The 13,918-nt window shown below is 52.6% G+C and overlaps 1 protein-coding gene across 1 annotated transcript; it reads left to right on the top strand.

The window, feature by feature from the left end:
* Positions 1 to 3,737: 3,737 nt before the first annotated feature.
* On the top strand, positions 3,738 to 7,086 carry LOC118573407 (WASH complex subunit 1-like). The gene is made up of 8 exons (XM_036173699.1): positions 3,738 to 3,924; positions 4,011 to 4,191; positions 4,392 to 4,524; positions 4,675 to 4,876; positions 4,964 to 5,140; positions 5,779 to 5,937; positions 6,514 to 6,582; positions 6,666 to 7,086. The coding sequence occupies exons 1-8, from the start codon at positions 3,738 to 3,740 to the stop codon at positions 6,806 to 6,808; spliced, it is 1,251 nt and encodes a 416-aa protein (XP_036029592.1). The 3' UTR covers positions 6,809 to 7,086.
* Positions 7,087 to 13,918: the final 6,832 nt, after the last annotated feature.

The raw sequence follows: 13,918 nt of genomic DNA, 5'->3' as shown, positions 1-13,918 counted from the left end.
AAAATCCACCTGTAGCTTGGGATTGAAATGGCTTGTGTGAGAGATACATTTTAAAAAAAATGAATGTTGCTTCAATTAGGAGGGAAGTCTCACCCACTCCATAGGGCCAGGATGAGTTCAGGGGAAGGGAGAGGGTATGTGGATCGGGTTCAGATCTGAGCACAAACGGCATCTGATAGAGTTGGAAATGGGGGTTCCCAGGCTTAGAGAGACTGAATGCAGGCTGCAGTATGATCTTTGGTAGGCTGCAGAGAAAGCGGTCCTGCTCTGTGGGGATAGTAAATGGGCTTGAGATTGCAGGCATTTTGGCTTCTAACACATCGTCAGCTCTTTTATGTCAAAGAGGAAAAAGATGGCCGTGAGCCTTAGGGACTTTGCCTGCTTTCTTCTGGGTCCTGAGTCACACTGTGGGAAGACTTTAGGCAGGAAGGTTGGCTGGAAGCAGGGCTCTGAGTGAAAAGTTGGGACGTGTAAGTTGAGGTCCACTGGGGTTCTTGTAGTTGGACAGGACTTCATAATTTGTCCTGGAGATTCATGGAACCATGTAAGGTTCCTAAACAGAGCAATGGTGGGGCAGAAGAATCCCGGGAAGGAGAAACCAGGGGGAGTGGTCGGGGCCCAGGATCACCCTGCACAGTTATCCATTGAGTACAAGATGGCCAGGGCTGTAGCTCCACTGGGAAGCAGAGAGGACAGGAGAAGAAACAAGAAACATCTCAACAGGAGCAGGATAAAGAATGGAGCAGCTAGGGGGTTGAGGGTGGGGAGCAACAACAGGCCAGGACAAGGAACTCAGGGAAAGCAGAAGTCAGTGATGGGGTGGTAAGTTCTTCCACTTGCCCCTGCTGTGCAATCCACAACCCATGGGACTTTTTACACTTGGTCCTGTGGAGCAAGGATGAGCTCAGCACCTTCCCCCTTGTACATGGCCCACCCAAGAACAGCCAGGTGAGTGGAAAAACCCTAGCCACTCTTCGGGCCCTGGCATCAGATGATTGTGGGCAGTACACAGGGTGGTGAGCTGTTGGCTCATCAGGACTGAGAAACAGGCCTTCCCTCTGGTGTGCCACAGCAGGGACTTGACAGAGAGAAGGGCTAGAACCTCTGGGGATTTCTCTTGATGCTTCTGCAGAGGGCCCCTCCCTTTGACCATAGGGAACCCGTGCTCTAAAATACTCACACAACAATGTAATGCCTCCCACAGCTTAGATATTGTGGTCATTAGAAAGAAAAGGCCCCCAAGGGGAGTGGCACTACTAGGAGGCGTGGCCTTGTTAGAGTAGGTGTGGCCTTGTAAGAGTAGGTGTGGCCTTGTTAGAGTAGGTGTGGCCTTGTTAGAGTAGGTGTGGTCTTGTTAGAGTAGGTGTGGTCTTGTCAGAGTAGGTGTGGCCTTGTTAGAGTAGGCGTGGTCTTGTTGGAGGAAGTGTGTCACTGTGGGGGTGGGCTTTGAGGTCTAATATATGCTCAAGGTACTGTCCAGTGTCACAGTCCTTTCTGCTGCCTTTTGATCAAGATGTAGCCAGCACCATGTCTGCCTGCATGCCGCCACACTTCCCACCATGACGATAATGGAGTAAACCTCTGAAACTATAAGCCAGCCACCCCAGTTGAATGTTTTCCTTTGTGAGAGCTGCCATGGTCATGGTGTCTCTTCATAGAAACCCTAACTGAGACAGATAACTCAGAAGGAGTTGGGATTGATGTCCATGGGGTACTAGACAGAGTCTGTGAATATGTGGGCACTCTGACCAGCACAGGCCCAGCCATGTCCCCCAAAGCAGCAACTCCTCAGTTCTTCCTCCTGCTCTCTGTCATCCCTCTTCCTGTCTCTTCCTTTCTTTCCTCTTGTCTCCCCGTCTCTCTTAGTTACTTTCTTCCCCATCCCCTGGTCCTCACTTCCTGCGTACTTCCCTTCTCCCCAAGCGGCATCTGGCAACTACAAGGTTCCACGAGGAGACGGTCAGCTTCTAAGTAATTGCCAGGCTACTCAGAACCCCCTGAGAGAATAGAGGACATTCACCAAAGGCAGGAGTCCAGTGTCAGCATGCTGTAGGGGCTTGCTAGGCTGTGGGGAGGTGGCAGTTCTCTTTGTGGGGAGATGGGAGAACAGATTGGGAGAGGATTGAGGGGGAAGTGGTCCATCAGACTCGCGTGGGTACGTGGTCAGGGACGCCCTGCAAAGGTGGGATCTGCCTGGCTTCATGGGGAATGGGGGCCTGATTGTCTAGAGACTCTCCTGGCCATGTTTTCATTCTCCCACAGAGCTTTGTTAGACATGTTGTGCTCCAAGCCAGAGGCGTCATCGGAGATGGTGGTGCATAAGTTACTTTTCCTGTTGCTACAATAAGATATCCTGTCAGAAGCAGCCTGTGGGTGTATTTTGACTCACAGTTTGAGCTGCAGTACATCATGGCTTCATAGGGCTAAAGCTCAGAGGCCTGCTCTGGATAAGGGGTCACAAGCAGGAGCTGGTATTCTTGGTGGCTGGGGAGATGGGAGAGCATTGAGAGAATGACATCATATTCCACATGTGGTCAGGGTCAGCATCACAGGGAGATAAACCTACTATGGTTCAGAGGTTTGGGGAAGTGCTTGCAAAGTTTATACACATTGAGTGGGAACCATATGGGTGCACTGTGAGCCCCTGGAGATGCGTCTGCGCCGGGCACTGTAGGCAATAAAGAAGGCCTGCCCTTTTGTGTGCACAATATACATCAGGGGTTGTGGAGAGGAGCAAGCGGGCTAGGCCTGGGAAGTGCCTGGGAGAGGTTTCTGATCTGGTCAGGGAAGCTCTAGTGAGGAAAGGCTTTGATGAACAGAAGGACTTAGTCCTGTGAATCTCACTCAATATTCCGTTTGGTCCAGAGATCTAAGGCAACACCAGGTTTGCCATGTCAGGACATATCAGGATACTTGGCACAGTTGTGCCCACCCCTCACTCTAGAGAGCGTGGGACAGGCTAGGGGTGGGGCGGTGCAAGTGGCCTAAGCCAACACTGGGACTTCATATGTATTCTGTGAACCCCCCACAGTGTGTATGGCAATTGCTCCTCTGCTGGGGGGGGTCAATTTAGGAGAAGCCATTGGCCTGGTTGCACTTGCTTTCTTCTCTGCAGAAAAGTCTGTCAACACCATGTGACCACCAAGCCTGGGTGTGGGTGCAGACATTGTCACCTGTCAGTTGCTAGGACTTGTGTGCACTAGCTACTATCACAACTGTCTTCTTGCCCTGAGGTTTATAAACTCCTGGGTCCAGGAGTCATACATTTCAGATGGCATACATGGGCACCAAACTACCACCACAGTGCCTGTCCTTCTCTGTCTAGAGCTCATGGCAAAGAGTGCCCAGACCCCTTGGGCTGAATAATTGGGGCAGACAGAGGTCTACCAGCCTTTATCTTTAAGACCAGTCCAATAGGCAGGTTGTATTGAGTTGAGCATGTAAGCCCAGGACTTGGGAAGGCTCAAGTCTGCGGTTGGCACAGGTACACAGAGACTACAGAACTTGAAGTAGCCCCCATCTCTACACCTTTTCTTTGGTAGGATCTCCCAGCGAGTAGAGCTGAGTCGGTGCCAGCTGCAGGCCATTAGGGAGAGGGTCTCCTTGGCCCAGGCTAAGATAGAGAAGATCAAGGGCAGCAAGAAGGTGATCAAGGCAGGCCATGATATGTTCTGTGGCCGGGGCCTTGATCTTCCTGTACCCCTGCTGCTCAGCTGCACCTCGCCCTCCTCCTGTCCATGGTCACCCCATTCTTAGTGCCGACTCTGAATCCGCAGGTCTTCTCTAGTGCCAAGTACCCCGCACCGGAGCGCCTGCAGGAATATGACTCCACCTTTACAGGTGCCCTTGACCCTGGTCTGCAGAGAAGACCCCGGTACAGGATCCAGAGCAAGCACCGCCCACTGGACGAGCAGGGCCCTGCAGGTCTGCATGCCACCTACATGTCTCACCCATGGATGCTGGGAAGCAGGGACTGAAGGTTGACCACAGACTGGGACGGTGCTGAAACTGTAAGCCTGGTACTCACACTCCATCCACTCTGACCCTGCCCCAGGAGAAGCTGAAATACTTTCCGGTGTGTGTGGACACCAAGTCGGAGCCTGAGGAGGAAGCAGAAGAGGGACTTGGGGGTCTTCCCCGCAACATCAGCTCCATCAGCTCCCTGCTGCTCTTCAACACCACAGAACATCTGTATGGCCGAGAGAGAGCCAACGGGAAGTGGAGGTGGGGGCCTTGCTTAGGTAGCTTCAGGGGCCTGAGCCTGGTACAGTTCTCAGGACTGACAAGTTTGATTTGGCTTCTAAGACCTGGGTATCGAAAGGACAAAGGCAGTGGGAAGGGGGTCAGGAGCCGGACAGGTGATGGCCTCCTGACGCCAGCCCACTCCACAGGTACAAGAAGTATGTTTTCCTGGACCCTCTGGCTGGCGCAGGAACAAAAACCCACACGATGCTGGGCACAGAAGAAGAGGAGTTGTTTGATGCCCCCCTGTCTATCAGCGAGCGAGAGCAGCTGGGGCAGCAGGTGAGGTGGGGTGCTGTTCCAGGGAGGGCTCCACGGGGCCTCTGCCTACCCAGCTGTGCGGGTCCACATGTGCCGCCTGCCCCGTGGGCACAGTGTGGGGCCTGGGTCCTGGTAGGGCTGCCACACTACCTGTACCACCCGACCCTGCAGACTCCGGAAAACTACTTCTATGTGCCAGACCTGGGTCAGGTGCCTGAGATCGATGTGCCGTCCTACCTACCTGACTTGCCTGGCATCGCAGATGACCTCATGTACAGTGCGGACCTGGGGCCTGGCATTGCCCCCTCCGCTCCTGGTGTCATCCCAGAGCTGCCCACCTTCCACACAGAGGTAGCTGAACCTTTCCAGCCAAGTGAGCTAGGCCCCAGGACGGAACTGAACCAGAGAGCCCTTGCTGGCCCCTTCCCCCACTCCTCACACATTCTCACTTTCCTTACAGAGCTAGAGGATGGTGTGCTGCTGGCAGCACCACCACCACCGCCACCTCCCCCACCACCTCCCCCAGGTCCCACAGTGGTGGTCAGTGCCCCCCAACCACCAGTGTTCCCTGAAGTGGCGGCTGCACCTGGCCATGCTGCCAGGGAAGAAGATATTAGCGGCAGCATGGCCCACTCAGGTAGGGGCAGTGCAGATAGGGTTCACGTGGCCGGCACACATTAATAGGACCCCCAGTTTTCTCATGTTGGATCCCCAAAGACTTCTCTGCAGGTCCGGGATCTGCAGCGTTCTCATTGTGGACACCTACCTCGTCTTACAGGGTTGATGGAGTGGTTTCTGTGCCATGGCAGAGTTCTGCGATTCTGACTCTACTGGGAAGAGGAAGCCTGGGGATGGTGGTGTGCCCTGTTTCTAGTTCAGCCAGTAGGGAAGGGTCTATTAGCAAACTTGAAATGTCCAGATTTCAGTTTTCCATTGTATCTCTCAGCCTCTCTCCAGCCACTTCCAGGGGTAGAAAACCCTTTGTGGGTTCGTGGTGCTCAGCACATCCAACTCACAGGGTCCGACACTGCAGAGTGTCATCCATAGGGGGTGGAGAGGGAGGAGAGATGCCTAGATACAAGGCCCCTCAGCTCATTATCTGCAGAAATCCAAGACCATCCTGCATAGTGCTAGAAGCCACAGCTCCACTGCTGGGCCTCCCTGTGGATGATAGGCCCCTCCATTTGCCAGGATCCTGAAGTCACCTCCAGCCTCAGGCTGGGCAGCTTACCCCATCGTGCAATGCTGAGCAATCCTTTACCCTTCTCCTTACAGCCTCTGTTCAAGGAGCTCCCAAGGAGGTGGTTGACCCCTCCAGTGGCTGGGCTACCCTACTGGAGTCCATCCGCCAAGCTGGGGGCATTGGCAAGGCCAACCTGCACAGTGTGAAGGAATGCAAGCTGGAGAAGAAGAAACAGAAGGAACAGGAGCAAGGTGAGGGCACCAAGGGCCTGCTGCAGCAACCAGGCTCCCGGTCAACCCACAGGAAGTCCCCTTGTGGCTACCCTGATAGGTACCCTTGTCCCTCTGGCCTGGGCTGGGGGTTCCCAGGGAGAAGCTTTCCTGACTTGAGCTCTCCCAGCTGAAACCATGAGGAAGTAGAACCTTGGACAAGTATTGTCCAAGGGAACCTCAAGTCCTCAGAGATGAGACAGAGGACTGATCCTTATCCATCCTGAGGCTAAGGCTTTGTGTCTGCAAAAAATCCTTGCTCATGGCATCCTAGTTAACCTGTGTGTAAAGTGTCAGAAGTTCTGGGATTGCATCACAGATCTTCTGACCTGCTTTGTGACTGTCTATCAATAGAGCCTGGCCTCTTTGAGCCTGTGTGCTTACCCATACAGGGGTACGGAGAAGTGAAACATTAGGGAGGACATGGCCACGGGCATGTCGTGGCAAGAGAGTAGGTGTGGGAGTGGTGCCGCAGGGGGCAGGTGAGCCCCGTGTGACTGTCCTTCATAATACCGTGCTGGGTCTCTTCTTCCCTCATCCTCTGCTCTCCCACTGCAGTGAGAGCCACCGGTCAAGGCGGGGACTTGATGTTGGATCTCTTTCACAAGCTCGTCATGAGGCGCAAAGGTAGGCATCTTGTGCATCTCTGTCTTCAGGGGCTGGTGACATGGTGCCCCCCTTGTCTCTCTCTCATCCCCTCTGTCTCCCAGGTATTTCTGGAAAAGGACCCAGCCCTGGAACCAGCGAGGGGCCTGGTGGTGCCTTCACCCGAATGTCAGACTCCATCCCCCCTCTGCCGCCCCCACAGCAGCCCGCAGGAGACGAGGACGAGGATGACTTCCGGGAGTCCTAGGAGTGCCTTCAGCCTCCTCCCACTGTCAGCAGGGCCAGCTGGGAAGGCTCCTTGGCCAGCTGGGGCCTTTCAGGGTCTGTACCCAGTGTCTCTTCATGGAGTGGGGGCTGCGTGAGCTGTTGGCTGCTTCTCTGCTTCATGTGACTGCTTTGCTTGGTCTCCCCTGAAGAGTACCACAGCAACAGGGTGGAACAAAGCAAGTCACCCTAGACCTGAACCCAAGCCAACAGTGCCCTGTTAATAAATGAAGAGCAGCCGCGCTGGCTGCCGACAGCTTCTTGGAGTGTGAACCATCCTTCCCGAACGTTCTCAGGCACAGTGTGGGAAGTCTGGGGGAACTGGGCTCTTTCTCCAGGATCAAGGCAGATGGAGATGAGGGCAGCTATTGCAGAGGGAGGTGGGGTATTTTTCCCTGTTTGCTGGAGGGGCTGAGGAGAATTTAGAGGCAAGCTGGAGAGTCCCATGAAGGACAGAACACACGAGGACAGGGCTGTAGTTGGGAACTGAAACTGGCTTGAGGTCCCTGTGGCTACAAGAGCCCCGAAGATGTTGATTGCTGTGCTCTAGAGAAGAGGATCGAAGATCAAGTGCTCCTTGCACAGATGCCTCCTGTGAAGGCCAGCGGGAAGTTGGTCCTGGCCGTGTTGAGTGGGACAAGCAGATCTTGGGGGCTGAGCTGTTGCGGGCTAGGCAGTTAGGGCGAGGGCTTGCTGTTTCTTCAAGCTGATCCACATTTGCTCCTGGTAGCTCTTTGGCATATGGGCTTTGTGGGGGCCACTCAGGTGTGCCATAGGCTGTCAGAAGAGCTGGAGCTCTCTGGATGAAACTGCATGTTCAGGAAAGTTACCAAGGGGCCTTTGTTGGGAGGGGAAGGCAGCTTGAACCTTCCACACAGCAGTGAAGGCGAGACCAAAGGTGGTTTTCACCTTCACTGGGTGTGCAAACCAGATCGGCAGCTCTGCCAGGACAGGAGGGTAGGAGTGTGCCCGCAGCTTCTCTGGGACCTGATGGTCACTGAGGGTGTGGCTCTGAGTTACATGTACCTCACAGTGGGTGGCCATCTGGTAAGTTCCCCTCCTGTGCCCTCACATGGGAAATATGGCAGGTACCGTCCCTCATCTTCAAGCTGTCTATCAGCCCCCAGCTTGCCTCTAGCTTGGTGACAGCCAACCTTGATACTCGGATTCTTCCCCAGAGCCTTCCCCAGAGGGGACCTGACCTGGAGTTCTAGTCTGGGAAAGATACAGAAGATGTCTGGTCTGTTCTTACCTGTCCTGGTGTCCTGGATCTTCAGCAAGGCCAGGTTTCATGGACCTAGGCCAGTGACATGTGTTAGAGAGGAAGTCATCCAGAAGAGCAAGTGGATGGAGCCCAAATTCTCTTGTGAAGCCAGGGACTAGCTACTGTCAAAGGAGGACCTTGCCAACCTTGGCTATGGGTGAAACCCTCAGACCAGGCTCATTATTAGGCAGGGCTCAGCCACATTCCTCGAATAGGTCTATTAAACAAACCATAGTGTAAAGTAGGAAAGGGACCTGGGGAGAGGAACAAAGAGGTCTGCTTATCTCCTCCACTGCTACCAAGTCCATCTATGGAGTCCTATCATGAGCTTTAGGTTTAAACAAAGGTAGCGATATTGTCAAATGTGGTCCAGCCCATCATGACAAGCCTGCTGTATGGAGCCAGGCTCCCCTCGGCCTAGTACCAGAGTCTTGGCCTTTTCCGTCTCCTGGTATGAGATCCTAAGGGAAGACACACGTGTCCCTAGAATATATTTATTCTTGTGAGGATGGTTCCAGGCTCCTCTCCCCAGCCCTCCCCTGTTGTCTAAAATGCTGGAGATACTTCAAAGGGTCTGATAAGTAAACTGTCTTACTATAGTATCACCACATACTTGTGGGGGGACACAGGAGCCAATGGCATATATGGTCAGGCCTTCATGGCTTCAACAGCTGTTGTTACCTACCACTTTCACACCCCCTCTGGCTCTCTCCCTTTCCCCATCCTGCACCTACCCCCTGAAAAGGATGTTTCAGCTCTGGAGATCCAGTCCATGCCAAGGAACTGAATCCTCAGCAAGTCACAGCTACCCACGTCTCTGTTGCATGGGGGCTTCAGCCCCAGCAAAGAGGGTGCTGTCTACCAGGCCAAGTCCTCAGAAGTTAATGCCCTTGGTCCTCTTCCCTCAGACCACAGAGAGGAGCAGGGCTTCTTCAGACGGCCTCCAGCCAGGCTTATCTGGGGAAGCCCATTACTATTCCAAGCTGCCAGGCCTACATGGTCTCTGGGTCCAGTCTTATTTCCACCCCTCTGCTTGGAATTGTTCTCGTCATCTGATCCACTTGGTTAGTTTTCTTGATACTGTGAAAGTCTGGAGAGCTGGCAAGATTGAGAAATGGGAAAGTAAAACCTCACACGGGCTGTACCATCAGGAGTGCAGAATCCCAACCAGCAGACCACCAGGGGCAGTCTGGTTTGTCTCCAGAGTCTGGGGAAAGGCAATGCTTTCCAAAAAGAGGACTTCAGAAGACCGTGGTGTCTTGGGACTGCTTAAGATCCTGGGCTTTCACCAGGCAGTGGTGGTACATGCTCTCAGCTCTTTGGGAGGCAGAGGCAGGAATCTCTGAGTTCCAGAACAGCAGCCAGGGTTACCCAGAGAAACCCTGTCTTGAAGGAAAAAGAAGAGAAGAGAAAGGAAGCCCCAGGGTTTTGAAGCCTGGGCTTGGAAAGTGACACAGTCTAACCTCAGGGAATACAGTGACTCAGCCCATGGGGCCTGGAGTGGGCTAAAGAGGCAGAAACTCAAGCGTCACAGGTTGACAAGCTTGAGGAGTCCCAGGAGGCACTCCAGATGGCACTGTCCTCACCGAGTGGACGCTGACTGCACGGCGACTCTGTTTCCTGATGGCCAGGCCCACCAGCAGTCCCTCTGGGCACGGATGTGGCACAGAAGGGGAAGAAACACACCACTGCCTTGGGGCTCACTTCATGGGCTGCAGAGAGTGCCAAAGGCAGCTAGAGCCCTCTTCCCCCGGGAGGCAGATCCTGCAACCTGTTGTATGACACTATTCCCAGGAGATGGGATCAAAAGTCTACTCATCTCTGATAGGGAACCAATGACGGACCAAAGTGAGGAGCTCTCTCAGAGGACCTGAGTTCAATTCCCAGCATCCACATGGTGGCTCACAACCATCTATAATGAGATCTGGCGCCCTCTTCTGGCCCGCAGGCAAACATGCAGACAGAACACTGTATACATAATAAATAAATCTTTTAAAAAATGTACAACTTAACATGGGGCTTTCACTCACTTACCCTGCATGGTCCTCACCTGTAGGTACCCTTGAGCCACTCTGTTAGGGAAGGGGCTAGAGAGGTTTCCACCCCTGTTGATCTCTTTCCTTCCCAGAAGGGGGTGCAGAAGAAACCGCCTGTATCTGTTTTTTTAAATATATTTTTTCAGCCCAGTGGTGAACTACAGCTCAGGCCTTCCAAAGGCTCACCAGTATCATATTTGGTCTTTGATCAATTTTTTTTCCCTACAGACTCTGGCTGGCTGTACATATATTCATATTTACCTCCAAGTGACTAGAGAGGTCCCTTTGTTTATTCTTTTTATGTTTGATTTGTTTTAGCATCCTGCTGACCTTGTTCACATGCTGGTCTCAGCCATTTTTGTCTTCCAAAGCCTTGCTTATTTTGTGAAGATCATATCTCATCATGGGACGCGCCAAAGCCTGGGACTACAGAAATTCCCTCCAGGGGCTACAGACAGATGACAGCCACCACCCGAGCAGCCAAAAGGCAAGGGCAGCGGCACCCAGTGGTCACAGCTGCACCTGCATGTGCTGGTCCATTTCTGTTTGGGGTTCCAACAGACAGAGAAGAGAGATCTGATTGATGTGTGTCCTTCCCTGGTGCCAGCGCCACCCCAACATCCTGGCCTGCTAGTTGGCCTTCTCTTGCTGGCCAGCTGCCATTTCTACACTCGGTGCTGTGTCCTTTCCTCCTGAGCGTGTTTACCACTACCTCTCTCTCTTTGAGAAGTTCACCCTTTGGCTTAAGTCATGTATCTTCTGCAGCGAGTTTTCGGTTCAGTGTGAGGTTCCTAGGAAGCCATGGCCGGCCTGTGTTCCAGGTGCTTGGAATTCACTCTCCCCTTTCATGGCTTTCCCCCTTGCCCATTCTCCCTTACAGGTGGCAGTGCTGTCCCACCAGAAGCCGTTATGTGTAGCCATCAGGCAGGCCATGGAGTCCAGCTGCAAGGACATGGAGTCACCGTCACCAAGGCACACCACCTACTCCGCGTCATCACAAACATACATAGTGTGGAGGTCAGTGGTGACAGGGATAGCGCGCCTCTTTCTTCTCAGGCCTGCCATTGTGGTGAGTGACAGTTCCTTCCTTTAATGCTTGAGCTTAGAATTGCTCTGAAGATAGGGCCCAATTGAGGGTGACCTGAGCAGAGGTCCTGTCTTCTCAGGTCCTGGCTCTCCAGCAGGGGTGAGAAGAACTCCGGAGACCCAGGTTAAACAAAATGGCTTCTTTCAGTGCTCATCACCTGTCCTTCAGCCAGGCTGCTGCTGACATTCTTCTGGCTTCTGCAGGCATCAAACACATATGTGGTGTTTTGTAACACATGCAGACATCGATGTGCAAAACAAACAAACAAACAAATGCTTAAAAAGAAACCCACCAAGCTCATGAGATCTATGTGGCCAAGGGTGATGAGAAGAACAGAGCAGATTTTCCTCTGTGTGTCTTGTCTTGTGCTAGCTCCAGGCTTCAGGGAAGCCTAGCTACTCTGCACATGCAGTTTGTCCTTGGGTTCACATCGTGGCTTTAGTAAATATCCTCTATGGCTAAAGAAAACAAAGAAACCCACAAATTAAACAATTTAAAAAATTTCTAGAGGTGTATGTCAAGGATGGCAGAGCCCCACAAATGTCTCATGACCTCCGATTTCTTGGGCTGAGCCATTGTTCCCCTTTCTGAGGATCTCTGGCTGCTGTCTCTCCCTCACCATCTGCCTTTTCCATCACCAGAGGACAGGGGACAGGGCACTGCAGCATGTTGGCCAGGATTACTCTGCCACCACTGTCCTAGGGCCTGGAAGATAAGGAAGAGTTTTCAGAATACTGTTTCATGGGAAGTGAGAATTACATGAAATTTCCACTGGTGCCCATTAACAATGTATTACTACCAGAAGACATGGCTAATCATCCAGGCTGGCAGCGTGCCACATGGCTGCTCTCAAGTCCATCTTTCTCATCCCTTCTTTCCTCCCGGGCTCTGCAAAGCTGTGACCTTCACACAAGACAGTCTCCTCCAACTTCCTGTACTTACATGAACCCTCTGAGGTCCATAACTCTGTTTACCTGTGGACATACCTCACTACCTTCTTCTTCCTGGTTGTCCTGGACTCTGCCAGAGTGCCAGCTCCCTGTGGACGGCTTGGCCAGTAGACTGCTGATCCTGGGATCCAGCCCCCACTGAGGGCCTGGCACATGGCCGTGTCCATCCAGTGTCAAATGACAAAAGAGCAGCTCAGATCATTGGACAAAGGCAGCCCAGAAACCTCAGACCCAGTCTTCTCTCTGATTCCTTGTAGGTAAGAATGGTGTCTGGGCTGTGGAGGAAGACCAGAACCCATGGTGCTACAGGAGGACTGGAGCAGCCACATGGCAGGAAGTGAGGAACAGGCTGCATGGGTAGAACTGTGAGCCCACCTCTGTCAGATGTCCCACACCTAGAACAAAATCCCAGGAGATGCAGTGACACAGGTCACAGGGCCACCCTCTGACTCCTCTGGAGAGACCTTCCTCCAGGTCTCAGGAGCCAGAGGAAGGATTCTCAAGGAATTTGTCGCCCTCTTGAGGGCAGAGCTCTTACTACAAGGATGCTTCAGGGACCTAAGTCAAGAACAGAGATCTTCATCTAGCTTCATTATCTAGCTCCTCAGTCCTTTTGGCCTACAGCTGGCTCTGTCCATGCAGTTGTTGGCACACTGGGGAGCAAAGGACCCCTAGCGGTGGGACTGGACAGTCTGAGAACTCCTGGACTTAGAAAGGGAGCTGTGAATGGGAACATCAGTGTAACAGTTCCTGACTCGAAGGTCCTCTGCTTGAAAACCCCAGCAGCTCTTCTAGGTTGAAACTCAAGAGTTTCATTCACGATAGTGAAGATGGGTCACGTCCAGGAGAGTCGAAACTGGCAACAGCCTTGTGGCTTTGCCTTGTTGTTCAACTTCTCTACCATCCATACCTTCTCAAGCTAAGGGTTTGGGGCAAGCAGCTGTATCCTCAGAAGACTGAGTCACAGAGGTTCTTGAGGGGTTCAGTAGAAAACAGAGAGCCAGGCTGGAGACAGTAGGGGCTTGAGGGTACTGTTCCCCCCAAGAGCCTGCACCATGAAGCTCCCTCACAGTCTTTGCCATATTTTCCACACCACATCGGACCTTGCGGGACACTCATCCAAACCAGTCATGGTGTGATGGCTCTCTCACCCTCACCTCCTGATTGCTGACATTATTTTGTTAAGCCACCAATCCTAGCCGAGAGACAGCTACAGAAGAGGAAGGACTGGCGTCTGAGAAGACCAAGCCAGTATGAGCATATCTGGCTCTCATTCCCATGAAACCTCCCCTTCCCTAAGGAACCCATGAAAAACGCTGATGCCTGTTTACATATTCTTGATCCTAATGCAGCTCTTTGTAACAGTCTAAACTGTGAGAACAACTTCTGAAAAGCCTCCCACTCTCCCCAGCCCATCCCACAGAAAAGGTAACCAAGATATGAGGTAACCAAGACAGAGAGCAGTCCATCCATGAGAATTAGCTAAGCTTTGCCTTGAGCCTTTGATGCCTATGTCTAGGTGAGAACAAAACCAGCATAGTTAATTAAAAGGCCAGCAGACCCCAGAAGGATTGAGTCCAACTACGGCCCAGCTCCTTATACAACGGGCACTAATGGGCAGAGAATTAATTATTCTTGCGTTTCTTGGGAAAGAAGAGGGAGAAGGTCCCCAAGCTTGAGGTTGTGGTTAGGATTTCTAGCCACATCGTGTCCAGTGTCCTTTATGCAATAAACAGAGAGGTTATAAGGACCGATT

This window comes from Onychomys torridus, chromosome 23, assembly GCF_903995425.1.
Source record: "Onychomys torridus chromosome 23, mOncTor1.1, whole genome shotgun sequence".
NCBI classification, from domain to species: Eukaryota; Metazoa; Chordata; class Mammalia; order Rodentia; family Cricetidae; genus Onychomys; species Onychomys torridus.
The sequence above is the reverse complement of the archived record's forward strand: the minus strand, read 5'-3'. Positions and strand labels throughout refer to the sequence as shown.

Coding starts and splice junctions, on each gene's coding strand:
- LOC118573407 (XM_036173699.1), top strand. CDS start 3,738: ATGGTCACCCCATTCTTAGTGCCGACTCTGAATCCGCAGGTCTTCTCT. Junction 3,925..4,010: donor GGACGAGCAGGGCCCTGCAG/GTCTGCATGCCA, acceptor GGTGCTGAAACT/GTAAGCCTGGTACTCACACT. Junction 5,141..5,778: donor CGGCAGCATGGCCCACTCAG/GTAGGGGCAGTG, acceptor TTCTCCTTACAG/CCTCTGTTCAAGGAGCTCCC.